Source organism: Stegostoma tigrinum, chromosome 25 (assembly GCF_030684315.1).
Source record: "Stegostoma tigrinum isolate sSteTig4 chromosome 25, sSteTig4.hap1, whole genome shotgun sequence".
NCBI lineage: Eukaryota > Metazoa > Chordata > Chondrichthyes > Orectolobiformes > Stegostomatidae > Stegostoma > Stegostoma tigrinum.
Window position 1 is genome coordinate 27,984,081 of NC_081378.1, and position 19,337 is coordinate 28,003,417.

The 19,337-nt window shown below is 43.4% G+C and overlaps 1 protein-coding gene across 1 annotated transcript in view; it reads left to right on the forward strand.

Moving 5' to 3' along the window:
* The first annotated feature begins 1,130 nt into the window (after positions 1 to 1,130).
* Positions 1,131 to 19,337, forward strand: part of LOC125463335 (transcriptional regulator QRICH1-like) — a 32,382-nt gene continuing 14,175 nt past the window's right edge. The window contains exons 1-2 of the mRNA XM_048554524.2: positions 1,131 to 1,273; positions 17,344 to 18,384. Of these exons, the coding sequence (XP_048410481.1) occupies positions 1,148 to 1,273; positions 17,344 to 18,384 (1,167 nt within the window). The 5' untranslated portion in view covers positions 1,131 to 1,147. The remainder of the gene's footprint in view (positions 1,274 to 17,343; positions 18,385 to 19,337) is intronic.

Consider the following 19,337-nt stretch of genomic DNA (forward strand, 5'->3'; position numbering starts at 1 on the left):
ACCCCTCTACACTTCATGTCAGCTCTGATGAAGACTAATGTAGACTCGAAACGTTAGCTTGCTTGAGATAACTAGACGTAGAATTGGATGAACAAGCAGGCCAAGCAGTGTCAGGGGAGCAGCAAAGCTGATATTTTGGGCCTAGACCATTCCTCAGAAAGGGTTTTAGGAGGGTCTAAGCCGGAAATGCCAGCCTTCCTGCTCCCCTGATGCTGCTTGGCCTGCTGTGTTCATCCATCTATACACCTTGTTATCTCAGATTCTCCAGCATCTGCAGTTCCTGCTATCTCTGAAACGTTAGTTTGCTTTCTCTCCGTGGATTCTGCCTGACCCAACTGTCAGCTCCAGCATTTTGCGTTCTCCGTTATTACACGTATTTCTCTTTGGCAAGCAGTTCCAACAGAAGATGCAACGAAAACGCACCCTGCGGTCAGCCCGAACTTCCTGCTCAGCACAGTATGCGTCACAAACACCAGCCACTATGTAGCAACTCGCTGACAGCAGACACGCCATGTCTGCTTCTCACATCCCTGATTGGCTGCTCACTGGCCATTGCAGCCGGACTGTTGAAGTAGTGGTGTGGGCGTGGCCAGCGCGGCGCAGACTCCCCGCTGACGGACCGCAGGTTTCGGGACCGGCGCGGACGCGCCGCAGAGCCCTCTATATGCTTGTGTTGCAGGGGGTTGGGGAGGGCGGAGCAAACCCGGGAGCCATCAGCGCGGATGTGACAGACACGCGTGCGCGCCGTCGCGGAATATGAGGGCGGGATTCCGACTGACGCCGCGGGCTCCAGGACTACGCATGCGCGTCTCCCTCTGGCTCCTGGAGAAGCCCACTGATAACCAGGTGTAGAGCTGGATGAACACAGCAGGCCAAGCAGCTGCAAAGGAGCAGGAAGGCTGACGTTTCGGGCCTTTTTTGGTCTAGGCCCGAAACGTCAGCCTTCCTGCCCCTCTGATGCTGCTTGGCCTGCTGTGTTCATCCAGTTCTACACCTTGTTATCTCAGATTCTCCAGCATCGGGAGTTCCTACTGTCTTGAAGCAGCCCCATAGGTATTAAAAGGCCGCGCATGCGCTTCGTGGAGTTAGTGGGCGCGGCTTAATGGGGCCCGCCCCGTTTTCGTGAAAATACTGAGGGGGCACGCGCATGCGTGTGAATGGCGCAGCCCCCTCCGGCGGCGGCGGCAGCTTTCCCCTGTCGGTCGCTTCCTCCTTCCTCCATATCCCCTTTCCTCCCTCTCGATGTTGGTCGTCGCCCTTCTGCCGTAGCCAGGTATTGTCGAAGCAACGTCAACGGGGTTAAAAACAAAGGTAAAGCAAAAGAGATGCAGCCCGAGGAATCAGAAATTTGCATCTTTTAAGTGAAAGTCAGAACTCCTGCGGCTGGGCCCCGTTGCTTAGGAGCCGCATGTTTCAGGGGCCCAGGCACTGCCAGTACAGTTTGAGCAGACATACCAAACAGCGGTACGAATGGCCCCTGTAACCTCCCTCTCTTTCAAAAACATAACACCTCTTTTCTGGGGAAGGCTATGTAGTAGGATTGAGGCCTACAGCTGTTGATTGTGGCTGACAGATGATAACTCGTTCCTCCATTGCACGAATTCCTTTGTTTTCACTATTTCAAATGTTCCTAGTCTACCTCGTAAATTTTGATTCTCTTAACTTGTGCAAATTAATTTTTTTGAACTTGGTAATTTTTTTTTCTCTGTATTGAGTAGTGCAGCTGGCCAAACTCTTTTTTTCTACTAAATATAAATCACGATTTGTAAGAGAAACGGATGAGCCGATCTGTCATTTTAATAAACCAAGTATTATTGGTATATGAGGCCGCTTCTTGCATGATGCATTCGTGGGTGTAGATGGTAGTTTAATTCGATAATGATGTACAGTAGATTGGTCTGAGCATTTTCAAATTGTAAGTTGTGTAAAATTGGATTGTTATATGTAGGCTATGTGTCCCTTAAACGTTGGTGAACTTGATTTCTGTCCCAGTACATATCAGTGTCAGACAGGATTAATTGAATATATTTGCATGTCAGGTTTTTGTTTTGAAACACTCATTTTTAAAGCATCTGCTTTTGAATAGTACATTTATTTCTTGTAACTTTTATGGGCAGTGACTGAACTGTTCTTGAATTAATGACATATGTAATTGGTGCCTCTGTTTACATAAAATACCTGTTATTGTAAAACTGCTTATTTTTTGCTGTCTGTCATCCTTTGTAGGTGACAATAGATAATCAAGTGGGGCTACTTAATGAACTGTAAAACTAAACCTTTCTGTGAAATTATAGCAAACTGAGTTCTGTGTTCTTTATCATAGTTTTACTTCTCTTTTAGGGATAGGTATCACATTACTGTGGAAGATTTTGTTAATTGAAAGCTTTTTTTGATAAACACAACCCAGATGCAGAGTAAATGTTTTGCTGTGGTAATTGACTTGTGACTGCACCAGTATGCCTTCTTTTTGTTTCTGCAGCAGCTGTATTTGGAGGGAACCATCTGGAATAAGTGTTAATTTGTGTAGTGGATCTCTACCTATATCCTTGGGGTGTTGAGTCCCCTAAATTTCTTTCAATGTTACAACTGGTAGAAGAAATTGCATCCTATTGATATAAGCTAAACATGAATATGAGTTTTGGTGACAGATTTGGGTCTTAATGAAGCATGCATCAAATCTTGTATTGCATTAGAGAGTCATCTGATTGTATTGGCAATGAGCAGATTTGCGGTGTTAGTCTGTGAAATTCTCTTCCCCAGAGACCAGTAGAAGCTGGGCCGTTGAATGTATTCAAAGTTGAGTTAATAGCTTTTTGATAACAAAGGGAATCAAGGGTTATGGAGGCAGATTGGAAGACACTGTTGAGAATACCACCAGAGCAGGCATGATATTTCGAATTATGGATAGGGTTTGGAGGGCTGGATGCTCTACTGCTCCTAGGACCTGGACAATTTTAATCTGCAACTCAGCAGTAATCAAAATAAAGTGTTTCTAATTCACATTCTTTGTGAATTTATCTATTAAAAAAAACTTGGAATTTGTGAAATTAGGACTCAGGAAATGTTATTTAAATTTTCCAGAGCAAGTATGAGAAGGGCAGCAGTCAAGGCAGGACATGGGGATGTTGTACTTAAATGCATACAGTATACGCAACAAGGTAAATGAGCTTGAAGCAAAAATTGAAACTGGCAGGTATGATGTTGTGGGCATCGTAGCAAAGTGGCTGCAACGGGATCGGAGCTGGGCACTAAATGTCAGAGGATATATGTCCTGTTTAAAGGACTGGCAGGTGCAGAAAAGATGGGGTTGCCCTGTTAGTAAGAAATGAAAGACAGTAAGAAGCAATATAGTGTCAGAAGGTACATAATCTGTGAGGGTAGAGTTGAGAAACTACAAAAAAAAGCCCTGATGGGAGTCATGTATAGACCTCTTTAGCAGTATTTGGAGTGTGGAGCAGAAAATGAATCGGGAGGTAGAAAAAGCATGTAAGAAGAACACTATTTTATTAATCATAGGGGACTATGCAGGTAGACTGAGAAGATCAGGTTGGTATCAGATCCTAAGAAAAGGAATTTATAGGTATCTGAGGTATGGTTTATTTTGGAACAGCTTGAGGTAGACCACACAAAGAACAGGCAATTCTGAATTTGATGTCTAATGAGGCAGACTTAATTACAGAGCTTAAGGTAAAGGAACCCCCATGGGACAGTGACCACAGTATCTCCCTGCAGTCTGAGAGGGAGAAGCTTAAATCAGATGTATTATAATTGAGGTAACTACAAAGATATGATGGAGGACCTGGCCAGAACTGATTGGAAGGAAAGCTTGTCAGGGAAGATGGTAGAGCAGCAATTGCTACAATCTCTGGGATTAATTTGGAAGGCAAGCAGAAATTCATCCCAAAGAAGAAGAAACATACTGAGGGGCAGATGAGACTATCCTGGCTGATGAGGAAAATCAGACAGCGTAAAAACAAAAGGAGAAAACATGCAACACAGTAAAGATTAGTGCAAAGCCAAGGGATTTGGAAGCCTTTGAAAATGATCAGCGGATGACTAAAAAAGCAGTGGGGTAGGGATGTGGGGAGAAAATGAGATAAGCCAGCTTTTAATATAAAAGAAGATTACAAGAGTCTTTCTGGATATGTAAAAGTTCGGAGAGTGGCACCAGTAAACATTGGACTACGAAAAAATGAGGCTGGACAAGTAGTAATGGGGAGCACAGAAACGTTGGAGGAACTGAATAGATACTTGAAATCAGTCTTCAGTATCCATTATCAGCACCATTATCAGAACTTTGTGTTGGGACAGAGGTGAGTGTTATGGCTATAATTATGGAGAAGGTGCTGAGGAAGGCTTGATGGTCAATAAATCACACATACCAGATGGGCTACTCACCTGGGTTCTAATGGACATAGCTGAGGAGATGGTGGACGCATCGGTGACATTCTGTGAATGACCGGAGTCTGACTGCATATTGACTCCATCATCAAGGCTGTCCCACTACTGTCCCATCTCTAAACCCACTTTTTTTGGTCACTTGTCTTAATATATTCCTCTGTATGAGCAATGGTAGCATGTCTGCTTTAGAAAGCTCAGGATTCAAGGTTCATTCCAGAGAGTTGAGCACAAACTTTAGGCTGATGCTGTAGCGCAGTACTGAGGCACTGCCGAAATGTCAGAGGTTCTATCATTCAGATGTGAAATTAAGTTGAGGCACTATCTGCTTCCTCAGAAGAACATCAAAACTTGCTATGCCACTGTTTTAAAGAAAAGCATGGGCCTCCTGCACTGCCACAATGATGCCACCCGAAGGTTGCAGGAACAGCAACTCATATTCCGCCTGGGAACCCTGCAGCCATATGGTATCAATGTGGACTTCACCAGTTCCAAATCTCCCCTTCCCCTACTGCATCCCTAAACCAGCCTAGTTCGTCCCCTCCCCCCACTGCACCACACAACCAGCCCAGCTCTTCTCCGCCCCCCCCCCCCATCCACTGCATCCCAAAACCAGTCCAACCTGTCTCTGCCTCCCTAACCGGTTCTTCCTCTCACCCATCCCTTCCTCCCACACCAAGCCGCACCCCCAGCTACCTACTAACCTCATCCCACCTCCTTGACCTGTCCGTCTTCCCTGGACTGACCTATCCCCTCCCTACCACCCCACCTACACTCTCTCCACCTATCTTCTTTACTCTCCATCTTCGGTCCGCCTCCCCCTCTCTCCCTATTTATTCCAGTTCCCTCCCCCCATCCCCCTCTCTGATGAAGGGTCTAGGCCCGAAACGTCAGCTTTTGTGCTCCTGAGATGCTGCTTGGCCTGCTGTGTTCATCCAGCCTCTCATTTTATTATCTTGGAATTCTCCAGCATCTGCAGTTCCCATTATCTCTGGGATTATTTCCTGTATACTGGCCATTTTACCTTCAGCCAGTAATACTTAAAAATAATTAAGTTATTTTCACATTGTTGGTTATGGGAGCTTGTAGTATGCCAGTTGAATGTCAAGTTCCTATATGATAAATATTCCATTTCAAAAGTATCTGTTCCTGTAAAAACAAAAAAAAGGATGCCCTGAGTTCAGTCAAGGCACTGTATATTTTAAAAAATTATTTACTGTTTCTGCCGATGTTGGTGACAGTGTCGGTATTTAATATCCATCCTTGATTCCTTCTGTAAAGGTGATGGTGAGTAGTTGTCTTAAATAGCTCATCTGGTGTAAGTACACCCACAGTGCCATTAATGGGATCTGAAGTTTTTGAACAAACAGTAGTGCAATTCCAAGCAGTGCCCGGAAGAGGTCTCTTGGCTCCATAAGGCCAGAATCGGGGCCACAACACCACTTTGGCGTTGCCTGGAGTGAGAGCTCCTGGTTGCAGGACCTTGTAGAGACCTTTCACATAGGCTTTGTTTGTTGACCCCTTGCATAGAAGATGAGCTCTGTTATTTTTCTAAACTCTTTTTGTAACTCAAATGTGTATTGTGGCGACAAAATACTTTTTACTGCATCTTTGCAGATATGTGACAAATATTGAATTAATAGTTCGGATGTTGTGTGACTTTCAGCTGGTGGTTTATCCACTGCTGTTGTCATACCAAGTAATAGAGATCATCTGTTTGTATAAAGTGCTGTCAAATGAGTTTTGATGGATGGCTGCAAACCATCTTATGTACAGTACACACTGCTGCCTGCATTAGTGGTGAAGGGATTGAAATTGTAAGGGAGTCTACATACCAATAAAGCTTTTCCCCAATTTGTACTGACTTTAGTTTTGTTAGGGCTCCTTGGAGGCTACACTCTCAAATGCTCCCTTTTTATCAAGGCAATCACATTTCATCTCTTGAGATCAGTTCTTTCATCTATGTTTTGATCAAAACTATAATGTGGCCTTGGTAGAACCAAACTGAGAGAGAGTAGTGAGTCATTGCAATGTAACTGCTGCTTGATAGTAAAATGTGAGGCTGGATGAACACAGCAGGCCAAGCAGCATCTCAGGAGCACAAAAGCTGACGTTTCGGGCCGAGACCCTTCATCAGAGAGGGGGATGGGGACAGGGAACTGGAATAAATAGGGAGAGAGGGGGAGGCAGACCAAAGATGGAGAGTAAAGAAGATAGGTGAAGAGAGTATAGGTGGGGAGGGGATAGGTCAGTCCAGGGAAGACGGACAGGTCAAGGAGGTGGGATGAGGTTAGTAGGTAGATGGAGGTGCGGCTTGGGGTGGGAGGAAGGGATGGGTGAGAGGAAGAACCGGTTAGGGAGGCAGAGACAGGTTGGACTGGTTTTGGGATGCAGTGGGTGGGGGGGGGGAAAGAGCTGGGCTGGTTGTGTGGTGCAGTGGGGGGAGGGGACGAACTGGGCTGGTTTAGGGATGCAGTAGGGGAAGGGGAGATTTGGAACTGGTGAAGTCCACATTGATACCATATGGCTGCAGGGTTCCCAGGCGGAATATGAGTTGCTGTTCCTGCAACCTTCGGGTGGCATCATTGTGGCAGTGCAGGAGGCCCATGATGGGCATGTCATCTAGAGAATGGGAGGGGGAGTGGAAATGGTTTGCGACTGGGAGGTGCAGTTGTTTGTTGCGAACTGAGCGGAGGTGTTCTGCAAAGCGGTCCCCAAGCCTCCGCTTGGTTTCCCCAATGTAGAGGAAGCCGCACCGGGTACAGTGGATGCAGTATACCACATTGGCAGATGTGCAGGTGAACCTCTGCTTAATGTGGAATGTCATCTTGGGGCCTGGGATAGGGGTGAGAGAGGAGGTGTGGGGACAAGTGTAGCATTTCCTGCGGTTGCAGGGGAAGGTGCCGGGTGTGGTGGGGTTGGAGGGCAGTGTGGAGCGAACAAGGGAGTCACGGAGAGAGTGGTCTCTCTGGAAAGCAGACAGGGGTGGGGATGGAAAAATGTCTTGGGTGGTGGGGTCAGATTGTAAATGGCGGAAGTGTCGGAGGATGATGCGTTGTATCCGGAGGTTGGTAGGGTGGTGTGTGAGAACGAGGAGGATCCTCTTAGGGCGGTTGTGGCGGGGGCGGGGTGTGAGGGATGGGTGACAATGTGGTATACTGCATCCACTGTACCCGGTGCGGCTTCCTCTATATTGGGGAAACCAAGCGGAGGCTTGGGGACCGCTTTGCAGAACACCTCCGCTCAGTTCGCAACAAACAACTGCACCTCCCAGTCGCAAACCATTTCCACTCCCCCTCCCATTCTCTAGATGACATGCCCATCATGGGCCTCCTGCACTGCCACAATGATGCCACCCGAAGGTTGCAGGAACAGCAACTCATATTCCGCCTGGGAACCCTGCAGCCATATGGTATCAATGTGGACTTCACCAGTTTCAAAATCTCCCCTTCCCCTACTGCATCCCTAAACCAGCCCAGTTCGTCCCCTCCCCCCACTGTACCACACAACCAGCCCAGCTCTCTTCTCTCTCTCTCTCTCTCTCCCCACCACCACCACCCCCCCCCCCCCCCCCCCCCAACTGCATCCCAAAACCAGTGCAACCTGTCTCTGCCTCCCTAACCGGTTCTTCCTCTCACCCATCCCTTCCTCCCACCCCAAGCCGCACCCCCATCTACCTACTAACCTCATCCCACCTCCTTGACCTGTCCGTCTTCCCTGGACTGACCTATCCCCTCCCTACCTCCCCACCTGTACTCTCTCCACCTATCTTCTTTACTCTCCATCTTCGGTCCGCCTCCCCCTCTCTCCCTATTTATTCCAGTTCCCTCTCCCCATCCCCCTCCCTGATGAAGGGTCTAGGCCCGAAACGTCAGCTTTTGTGCTCCTGAGATGCTGCTTGGTCTGCTGTGTTCATCCAGCCTCACATTTTATTATCTTGGAATTCTCCAGCATCTGCAGTTCCCATTATCTCTGCTGCTTGATAGTACTGTCCCCTTCCATAACTTTGCTAGTGATCAAGTGTATATTGATGTGGAGTTATATACTTGTCCATTTACTTCCTCTCTCCTTACTATCTGAGGCCCCAGCCAGGTGAAGCAGAATCTTATCGACTGAACATGCTGCTCACGATGTGGTCTCCTCTACATTGGGGAAATGGAGCCCAGGCTGCATGATTGCTTTGTAGAGCACTAAATTCTGTCCGTAAAATTGACCCTGAGTTTTGAGTTGCCTGCCACTTATTTCAGAGTTGCTGCAGTGCTCCAGTGAAGCTAGAAGAAGAGCACCTCATTTTCCGCTTGGGAATTCTGTGTCGAGAAGAGTGAAATGTTGAGCTCAAGCTCTCAATTGTTGAACACCTTCCCCCATGTCTTGCCGTCACCCCTGCCTTAATTCAGACCTCGTCATCATGTGGGTTGTTGCTGCACACAACTTGTTGTCAGCTACTAATAGTGCCCTTTTGCAGCTATTGGTTTTCCCAGACTGACCTTTACTTAGTCCTTTGTCGAACTGTTTTTCTTTCTTTGGGCTCAACCCATGACCTATGTTTACTCCTCCCCATCTTCTTCATAAGTACCAACCTTTTCCTAGATATTATCAGCTCTGAATAAGGGTTACTGGACCTAAAATGGTAACTCTGCATTCTTTTCACATATGCTGCCAGACCTGCTGAGTTTTTTTCCAGCAATTTCTGTTTTTCTTTGTGAACAACTGACCAGGTTGGATTTCTCCTGCTTTCTTCCTGCAGCAACATAGTTGGTAGGTGTCAGTGTTTTTGCTCCACTGGAACAGTTTGGTTGAGGATAAGGTTCGTTCTGGAATGATGTCTGGTCTCCCCCATTATTAAACATGGAAATGATTGTAAAGCTGCCTCCCCTGGTTAGTTATTTAATTGCCCATTACCGTTCACAAATAAATGTAGCCGGACAGTCGAGCCTAGATCTGATTGGTGATGTAAATCTGAGCCTTTGCATGTAGCTTGGTGTCAAATTTTGTTAGTTGTGTGAAATGCCTTGGTGTTTACTTCGTTAAGTACACTGAGTTAGCTTTAATTCTGTAAAGTCATTTTAAGATGCCCAGCAAAATATAGTTGATACTGTAAATTTGAAGTAAACGGATACAGCAGGTCAGGTAACAACTATAGAGTATTCCTTCAGATTATTCATCCAGGCCTTTAGATAACAAATTACTAATTACAGTATGTTAATATATCTAGTTGAAGTGACCAGTTAGAAAATATCACAAATGTTTCTTCCTTGCTGGTGACTAAGTTGAAGCAGTTCTATGAAATGTCAAAGTGTAGAGCTGGATGAACACAGCAGACCAGACAGCATCAGAGGAGCAGGAAAGCTGATGTTTCGGGTCTGGACCCTTCTGACCCCTCTGGCAGATTTATTATGAGGATCATGTATGAACGTTTTGTTTGTAAGGTTCTAAGATTATAAAGGATTCACTGTTTAAATTCTTGAAAGGCAGTTTGCTGATTTTCTCAGCTGTCTGGAAACTTGTAACAGCTCTCCCAATCATCCTCCGACACTTCTGCCATCTAAAATCCAACCCCACCACCCAAGACATTTTTCCATCCCCACCCTTATCTGCCTTCTGGAGAGACCACTCCCTCCGTGAGTCCCTTGTCCGCTCCACACTCCCCTCCAACCCCACCACACCTGGTACTTACCCCTACAACCGCAGGAAGTACTACACTTGCCCTCACACCAACTCCCTCACCCCCATCCCAGGCCCCAAGATGACTTTCCATGTTAAGCAGAGGTTCACCTGCACATCTGCCAATGTGGTATACTGTATCCACTGTACCCAGTATGGCTTCCTGTACATTGGGGAAACCAAGTGGAGGCTTGGGGACCACTTTGCAGAACACCTCCGCTCGGTTCGCAATAAACAACTGCACCTCCCAGTTGTGAACCATTTTAACTCCCCCTCCCATTCCTCAGACGACATGTCCATCATGGGCCTCCTGCAGTCCCGTACTGGTGCCACCCGAAGGTTGCAGGAACAGCAACTCATATTCTCGCTTGGGAACCCTGCAGCCCAATGGTATCAATGTGGACTTCGCAAGCTTCAGAATCTCCCCTTCCCCCACTGCATCCCAAAACCAGCCCAGCTCGTCCCCTCCCCCCACTGCATCCCAGAACCAGCCCAGCTTGTCCCCGCCTCCCTAACCTGTTCTTCCTCTCACCTATCCCTTCCTCCCACCTCAAACCGCACCTCCATTCCTTGCCTACTAACCTCACCCCGCCTCCTTGACCTGTCCGTCTTCCTTGGACTGACCTATCCCCTCCCTACCTCCCCACCTATCCTCTCCTGTCCATCTATCTTCTTTTCTCTCCATCTTCAGTCTGCCTCCCCCTCTTTCCCTATTTATTCCAAAACCCTCTCCCCATCTCCACTTTCTGATGAAGGGTCTAGGCTCGAAACGTCAGCTTTTGTGCTCCCGAGATGCTGCTTGGCCTGCTGTGTTCATCCAGCTACACACTTTGTTATCTTAGATTCTCCAGCATCTGCAGTTCCCATTATCTCTGATATTTCCACCACTGTTGTGTTGAAATTGAGCAACAACTTTAAGTATGTAAATCACTTTGCATTGTAATTTGATACAAAATCTTTTTTACAGTGAATCTGATATCCATTGATAATCCTGCATGCTGATTCTGCTTTCTTCATCTTGGAAGTCAAGAATATCATTGGTCAGGTCTAGAAGTAACATTCCTTCCCTGTGAGTTGTTGAAGATCAAAGAAAAAAAGATGATAGCAAAAATCATAAATCACTCATTGCATAAAATTTAAACTCATTCAATTTATAGCAAGCATACATAATTTAAACTTTCTACTCATCGATTTAATTCTACAGCTGTATAATGTGTTTTAAGCTTTCATACTTTTGGACTAAAAATTCAGTCTATTTAGAAAAGGCATAAAATCTTCAGCAAAAATCTCCCAGATGGTCATTTGAGGGAGATAAATATGGCTGCCTTTGATATACATTAGTCTTATGTTTATAAATGTCATTGAATGAAAGCATGTAGAAGGTTACCGAGGCAAACCAAACAAAGTTAGGGGAGCTGTTTGAGGAGAGAGATGTAGAGACTTCTTTTGTATTATGTAGGGTTAGCAGTTAATGAGCATTTCCATGAAAGGCAGAGTGGAATAGAATGGTTAACAGAAAGCTTCAGAGAGATTGGAGAAGAATGCAAGCTCTATTCTTTCACTGGAACTAACTTAGTCCTGATTGGGAAATGACTGTCTGGACTGTAAATGTATAGTTAGCTGGAGTTATCACAGACGTGTCGTGGCTCAGAAGATGGCCATCACCCATAATGCCTGCACTGGCTCTTGAAATGAACGTTATGACTTACTACCATTTTCCTGTCTTTTACCTGTACCCTTGTTCATTGGACCATTACTGAATACAAACATTATTCCCTTGTGCCCTGTTAAATGCTTTAATTGAACCTGCTGACACCAAGCTTTCAAGACGGTACATCAGAGACCCAAGATATTCATTATGAGAAAAATACCTTTTCATACATTGTATTTGCTATGTTTGCACGCACTTTACATCTGTGTTATCTCAGTCTTGATCTTTTTACAGATGGGAACAGTTTATATCTTTGTCTTCTAACACGCCTGACAAGAGTTTGGAAATATAGGGCATGTAGATATTTAAGAAGTTGAGTGTAGGTGTTTTGGGAAGTAACAAATATTTGAAGATATTGAGAAGCTGACTAAGACCTGATTTGGTATGGATTGGAGAAACTAAGTTTAAGGGCTCTCAAAGGAAGGAAGAAAAACAGAATTGTCTGTCACTATTTCTCTACCCACGTGCTAGGAAGGATGGAAACAATTTGGACATTGATGTTTGTGCATTCTTCCCACGGAATTTGAGTTGAGGATGGTGGAAATAATGAATATGCCTGGGCAGAGGTGATTCGTAGTAATGTAAAGGAATTGAATTGTTCATTTCCACTAGGATGCTAGAGTAACAGTGTTCAGCCAGGAATGTTGAGCAGGCTGAATGACTTAATTTCAAAGCATCATGACAAGTGAGTAATCAAACATTTAAAGTCAAAGTTGAAGGACCTGTGGCAGAATGGTAGTATCTGAGTAGATCCATAAAGCTTGGATTCAAGCCCAGATTGTCTCAGGTATGTCTAAACATGCCTGATCAGGTTGATTTTAAGAATATATAAAATCAGACTTGTTAGTTCAATGTAAATGTATCCTTTCTTTTGATTACTTTCAGTTAGTTAGGGAAGGGTGAGTTAACTCTCTAGATTCTGTGAATAGATTCAGTTCAGAATATGATGATTTTGGTGCCTTGAAATGAGTGTTATAACCTTGTTTGTGGTCCTGTAGTAATAGCCCTACAATTGGGCTAGAATGTCTGGGTTCAGGCCCAACTTGCCTTGGAGATATCTGAACAAGTTGATTAAAATTGGAATCAAAATCAGACATGTATGAGGGCTAGAAGGCCCAGGTTCAACTCCCAGTTGCTCAGTAGGGCTGTTGATTAAGCTTATCTATAAACTGATTCATTCGTTAGCAACCATGTGCTGTCAACTTGTTGATTCTCTAGGTAGTTGTTAAAGTTGCAGTGTATTTTGTTTTAGTTTCTTGTGTGAGGATGCAGGAAATTTATTTAATGTTTTAAATATAGAGGTTTCCTTATTTGGGGGGAGTTTAAAAACTACCCATTGATAATGGAGGACAAATTAAGACACGTCATTAATCCAACATATAGTGTGGATTCAAAGAAAGAACATACACTTTTATAGTGTTTTCACAGTCTTTTGATATCCAAAGTGCCCTTGAGCCACTTAAATACTTCGGAAGTGTACTCACTATTGTAAATGTGTCAGCTAGTTCATGCACAGCAATGATACTTGATGAATGAGTATTTGCCAAATATCAGGGGAAACTCTGACAGAGCAGACTGGGCTATGATGTTATTCTTTTGCTGTATTAGAACTTGATTCAAGATGGAAACACTCTTTAGAATTTCAGTTGAACATTTTGATTTGAATATAGCCAGTGCTTCACTACTTTTTTGTTATTCGTTAATGAGATGAGGACCTCGCTAACCAGGCAGCATTTATTGCCCATTCCTAATTGCCCAGAGGGCAGTTCAGAGTCACCCATGTGGGTCTGGAGTCACATGTAGGCCAGACCAGGTAAGCATGACTGTTTCCTTCCCTAAAGGCCATTAGTGAACCAGATTTTTTTTTTCCCCCCCTGACAATCAGTAGTGGATTCATGGTCATCATTAGACTCCTAATTCCAGATATTTTTATTGAATTCTCTTTCTACCATCTGCCATGGTGGGATTCAAAGCTGGGACCCCAGAACATTACCTGGGTCTCTGGATTAAACAGTCCAGCGATAATACCATTAGGCGATCACTTCCCCTGTACTTATGTGGTCAGCTAGATCCTTTTGCTGATTCTTGCGTAGCAGAGACCTGATGGAACAAGCAAGAAAGGTTACTGGATAAAACTGTAACAGAGACTTATTTCAGCTCCTTGCCTCTACTAAGATCTGAAATGGAGTGCCACTGATAAACAGGAGTGCAGCCCTAACAATAATGTCAGTTTTGTCTTTGAAATCCTGAGAGATGTCATCCTGAAACCCTTAGGCTATCTGCCATTGTTCTTGCCAAATGTTGAAGAAAATATGAGTCCAGAGGCCCAGGATTGGGATTCTATGATTGATCCTGAGAGTTTTCTGTTGGGGTAGATGGATGGTTCGTAGTTGTTGTTATGTGTGGTGGGAGGACCATTTTTTTTTTTAAAAGTAGTGACGTTTAGGAAGGGAGTTCAGAAGTGTTGGGCATTGGTGGTTTAAGACATAACTTTTATTGGTGGGATAAAAGAATAATAGACAAGAGGCTACAATTAGAGGAAATTTAGAGCTGGAAGAGGTTGGAGATTGGGAAGGATGCCATTAGAAAAAGATGTGTGAAGAAAATATTTAATCTGTGGTTTGGGTTCAGGAGGCATTATTGGTGATCAGTTTTAGAGTTTGGTGGGGCCAGGATGTGAATAACAACTCTTTGTATTAATTGAAGTTTATAGAGAACATTGGAATCCTCAAATGTGAGGAAGACAACTGCATGGGTTTTACAACTGAAGGATATTTTAGATTGTAATTGACAACACTACAGAAGTGGTGGTAGGTTTTTTTTCGTATGTAGAAGATAGGGACAAAAAACTTGTGATAAATGACTGTGTTACATTTATAAGTAATTTGGTTCATTTGAAATGGTGACCTTGGTGGCAGTGATTTGGGGTTTATGTACAGGCTAGACCCATTAGATTTAACTCTAAGGTTGTAGATGATGTGATGGAGGAATGGGAAGATTACGAAAATAGGAGTCAAGGATAGAAGAGAGCATTAAAATATAGGAGTAGAATTCGGCCACTAGGTCCATCCAGTCTGCTCTGCCATTCAGTGATGGCTGATTTGTTTCTCAGCCCCCCCTCCTCCCTGTAATCGTCGATCTGCTTACCAATCAAGAACCTGGCTATCTTTGTCTTAGGAGCAAATTTAGGCCATTTGAAGCATTGAGGAATAATGGAGTCAGTTCAGTGAGGTAGTAAATCAAAACCTTTCCGGAAGGTTCTTTGGCATCATTTAGGGGGAATAAGTGTTGCTATGGAAATTAATGGCAAAAGAAATATTGCGAGCAATAGGGAGCCAAGTAGAGTTTCAAAATGCAGTTATAAGTGACGGTACAGAGTTCATTTCGGAGGTTGTCTAGGTGTGAATTTTTTGTTTGCTGCCTCTTGGAACTGCTTTTCAAGTTAAAGGTGCTTTCTCCCCCACCCCATTTCTTTAGCTGGAATTTGTCTTCCCTTGTCTTCGGATTCCGCACTGTCTTTAGCATTCAGTACATTAAACGATAAATGCAATTTCAATACTTGCCGTGAGCAACAAAGAATTTAGTTTAATGAAATAGTTTTGTGTCTTCATTCAAACTCCATTATTCCTAATTAATTGTGTATGGAAAAGATAAATTTGGATTTTGTAATCAAAGTCAATGATTTTATGAAAAATCTTTGGACATTGATGAGAAAATAAAAGTACTTAGATGGTGGATTAGCCAACCAGTAACGTACAACATTTTACTGGTAAGTCTCACTAAATTTAATATAATACAAAGTAATTTCCATTTTGGAATTGGCGCTGCCCTGCTTTGTAAACCAGAGTCAGGGTATGACCTGGAAGCGATAGTTAAGTACTACCTTAAATGGATACAAGTTCAGTGTATGCAAAGTGTTTCATGGGACAGTTGGGTGATACTTCCTTGGCTACTTCCTAAAACATTCTTTTATTTTTGAAATATTTGAAGGTTATGATTCTGCTCTTCCTGTTCTCTTTAGAGATTTAACTTTAGTTGTTGGTTCATAACTTTACAGCTAAGTGTATGCAGGTGAATACAGATTTCTCCCTTGGGGGAGGTCAGTAACAATTCCAACTGAACAAAGTAAATGGTTTGTTTTGTCTGGTTTGTATCTGAACTGTGGCGGACCTATCTCACAGCTGCAGTTGAGGTGCAAATACACCTTTTATTTGTAGGACACTGATAGCATGTCACAGCACACCACTTACTATTGTATTAGCTTAATTTTTCTGGTATTTGCTCTAGGCTGTAATGTTAAAACAGTTTTTGTAGCTTTCACAAAGACCCAAGTTGCTTCTTTATTATTTGTTAATTCACAGGATGAATGTGTTGCTGGCTATGCCACCTCCTAACTCCCCATTGCCTGTATACTCAATCACATGTGAGAAGGGTAATGCACTTGCTTGGATGGGTTAAACGCCAAAGACATTCACTTAGGAGACTTGACTTGATGCATGGGAAAACAGCACACTTAATTGGCCTCATACCCCTAAACATCCAGTCTCCTTTCCACTGATGTTCAGTAGAACCATTATGTACCATCTACAAAACGTGCTGCAGAAATTGACCAAAACTCCTCAGTCACCCCCTTGCAAATACATGACCATTACAGTCTAGAAAGAAAAGAGTGACAAATGCATAGGAATACCACACCCTGCTAGCTCCTGTTCAAGCCACTCATCATCCTGACTTGGAAATACATTGTCATTCCTTTCATGTCGCTGTGTAAGATTCCCGAAATCGCCCCCCCTATTGGCATTGTGGGCCTATCTACAGCACGTGGACTGCAACAGTTCAAGGAAGCAGCTTACTACCACCTTCTTGAGCGACTAGAAACTTTGTCTAATGTGCAGTGTTTTGCAAGATTGATTTCTTTCAATACCTGGATAAGGGAAGGCTCAGCAATATCAAAAAAATAAGTCCATGAAATAAGGAGTGCATGGACAGTCAACAGTTTAAATGGCAGTTTAACTGTTGACTGTCCGTGCACTCCTTATTCCATGGACTTTTTTTTGATATTGCTGAGCCTTCCCTTATCCAGTATTTGGAAATTTCAGAAACTGTAGAAAGCTACCCCAGTTCCTTCCTTTATAATATCGAAGTATTCTGTCCTCGCGATCTTCAGTGTCTCTTCGTAAACTGTGAATTAACTTTAGGAATCATATACAAGTCTCCTCCTGGCTTTATCTGCTTTATTTGGAGAATCTCCACCAAGTCTCTTGACAATAGTTCCATGCAAATTTCCTCCTTTGCCTGATGTATAGTATTGAGGTAGACTTTCCAGCTAATTTACTTTGGTTCATGCTTCCTGCTATGTAGGTTTTTTTAAAATTCATTTACTTTTGCCCTGATCATTGCTTGTGCTTTATTTTGTTTGCACTTGGTAGTGGTAAAATTTTGCCATCGCGTAGCAATTGAGGCACCTTTTAAATCTCATGTCTCATTTTTGTTTGGAATTAAATGATCTACATTGTAAGAATTCAAAGCAAATAATGTTCTTATTTATATCATGTAATTTTCTTTTTCAGCTGTTTAAAATGAATCATTCATTGGAGAATTCAATTCCCTATGAAGAATACTTACGAATGAAAGCACGGACAATACCACAGCATCGTATGAAGGAATTTTTGGATTCCGTGAATGGCAAAGGGTCTGAAGAAATCCAGCAATTCGTTCAAACCCCTGTTACAGTGTACCAGCAAAGAGGACATTATATCTACATGGACAGTGCTGATGTTGCTGGGTCATTGCTGGAGTTGTCCAGACCAATAAGTTCTCCAATTCAGCAACATGTGTCACAGGGATCACCACTAGGACAGCAGCAGATGCAATCTCACCATGTACAGGCACAACAAGTCCACCAGTTGGAAATTCAAACAGACCACCAGTCCTTGCAAGCGAAGCAAATGCAAGCCCAGTTACAGTCGCAGTCATCTTCTGAGGAGCCTCAACCTGGTAGTCAAGCTGTCAACTCCATAGCGCAAGAAAGAAGACCAAGCTCTTCCGGTGTTCCACAGCCTGTGAAGAAAAGGAAAGTTGATTTACCAACTGAAGAAAGCTATACCATGAGTCAGCCTTCAGTACAAAATACCGTGACCACTGTGCTTACCCTGTCTTCTCAGGCCCAACAGCAAGGGTACATTCCCATTCGTCAGGAGCTGCTTACAGTGGACAGCAGTCAGTTATATGGTGTTGCTCCAGCTACCACTTCAGCTACAGGCCAGTTATCCAACACAGAATCATGGACTATATATACGACTCCTGCACCTTGCTCCGAAGGCCAAACTGTACTCCAGTCTGCAATTCCTCATGACACTTGTAATTTAGTCCAAATTGATGAAATTCCGATGAGTATGACTGGGATCAAAATAGAAGCTGACAAGGATAAGACTCAAGTACTGTCAGATGGTGGGAAAAACCTACAAGATAAAATGATCCAGCCATCTGTGACAGCTGCTTTTTCAACACAGTTTGTGAATGTAAATGGAAACCTCCATATTCCTGTTACAGTACAAGCTGGTGGGAGAGCATTTCAGTCTCTGAAATACTGGGATCCTCAGCAATTACAGGTATTCCAAATTCAGTAACTTTTATGCACGTGGCTAATGTGGAAACTAATACATTGAAGTGTTCTTGAGTTGTTTGTAAACCAATGAGGGAACATCAGATATTCACTCTGTGTGTTACCAGTATGACATTTTTCATCAGAATATGACCTGCTGCTGTTGTACATAAATGTGCTGATGCCTCAGTAAGACCAAGGGAATAATAATTTAGGACTTAGAACCTACTATGCATTTGTGCATAATGGGAATAGGGAAAATTTCCTCAGCTTACCAGACTTGATTTGTATTGGGTAGGATGTAACCAGCGATAGAAACATCTTCAACTATATTTAAGTTTCAAATGCAGTTCTTATTGGCTTAGACTTGAAAAGCTCCAGGTATAGTTTTAGCACCCTGGGTGAACGACATACGAGTTAAAGTACGGAAATAATTTAAGAGCATGGTTTGAGCCCTAATTGCCATTTTTCTGGTACACCTGGTGAAATTGGTTTTGACTGCTCAGTATAAGAACAATGGAGCACTGTGCATGAGTTGGCAACACAAAAAATTCACACTCTAGATCCTTTGATACAGCCATAAGAACTAATTTGATGAAGACATTAGATTAAAGTTTACTCAGACCTGTTTGCTTGCTAGCTTGCATTTTGCAGACAAAAGCTGACATGTAAAAAGAAAGTAAGTTTTCTAAATATTGAGCCACAAATTGCAGTCTTCACTGGTGTAGCAGGTGATTTGTATTTGGGTCAAGCATACAGTTCTTGGCTGTGAAATTGGTTTAGTTTTTGGCGTGAAGCCAATTCACAATTGTTTTTCAGCCTTCAAGCGTTTTTACAATTTTGTTGGATGTTGGCATCTTTACTTCAATATATTTTCCTTGAAACTCATAACCACCAAAATTATATGGATCTCTGTTTGAAGCTATTGGTTATTGGAGCGCTTTCCAGATTACTTTTTTG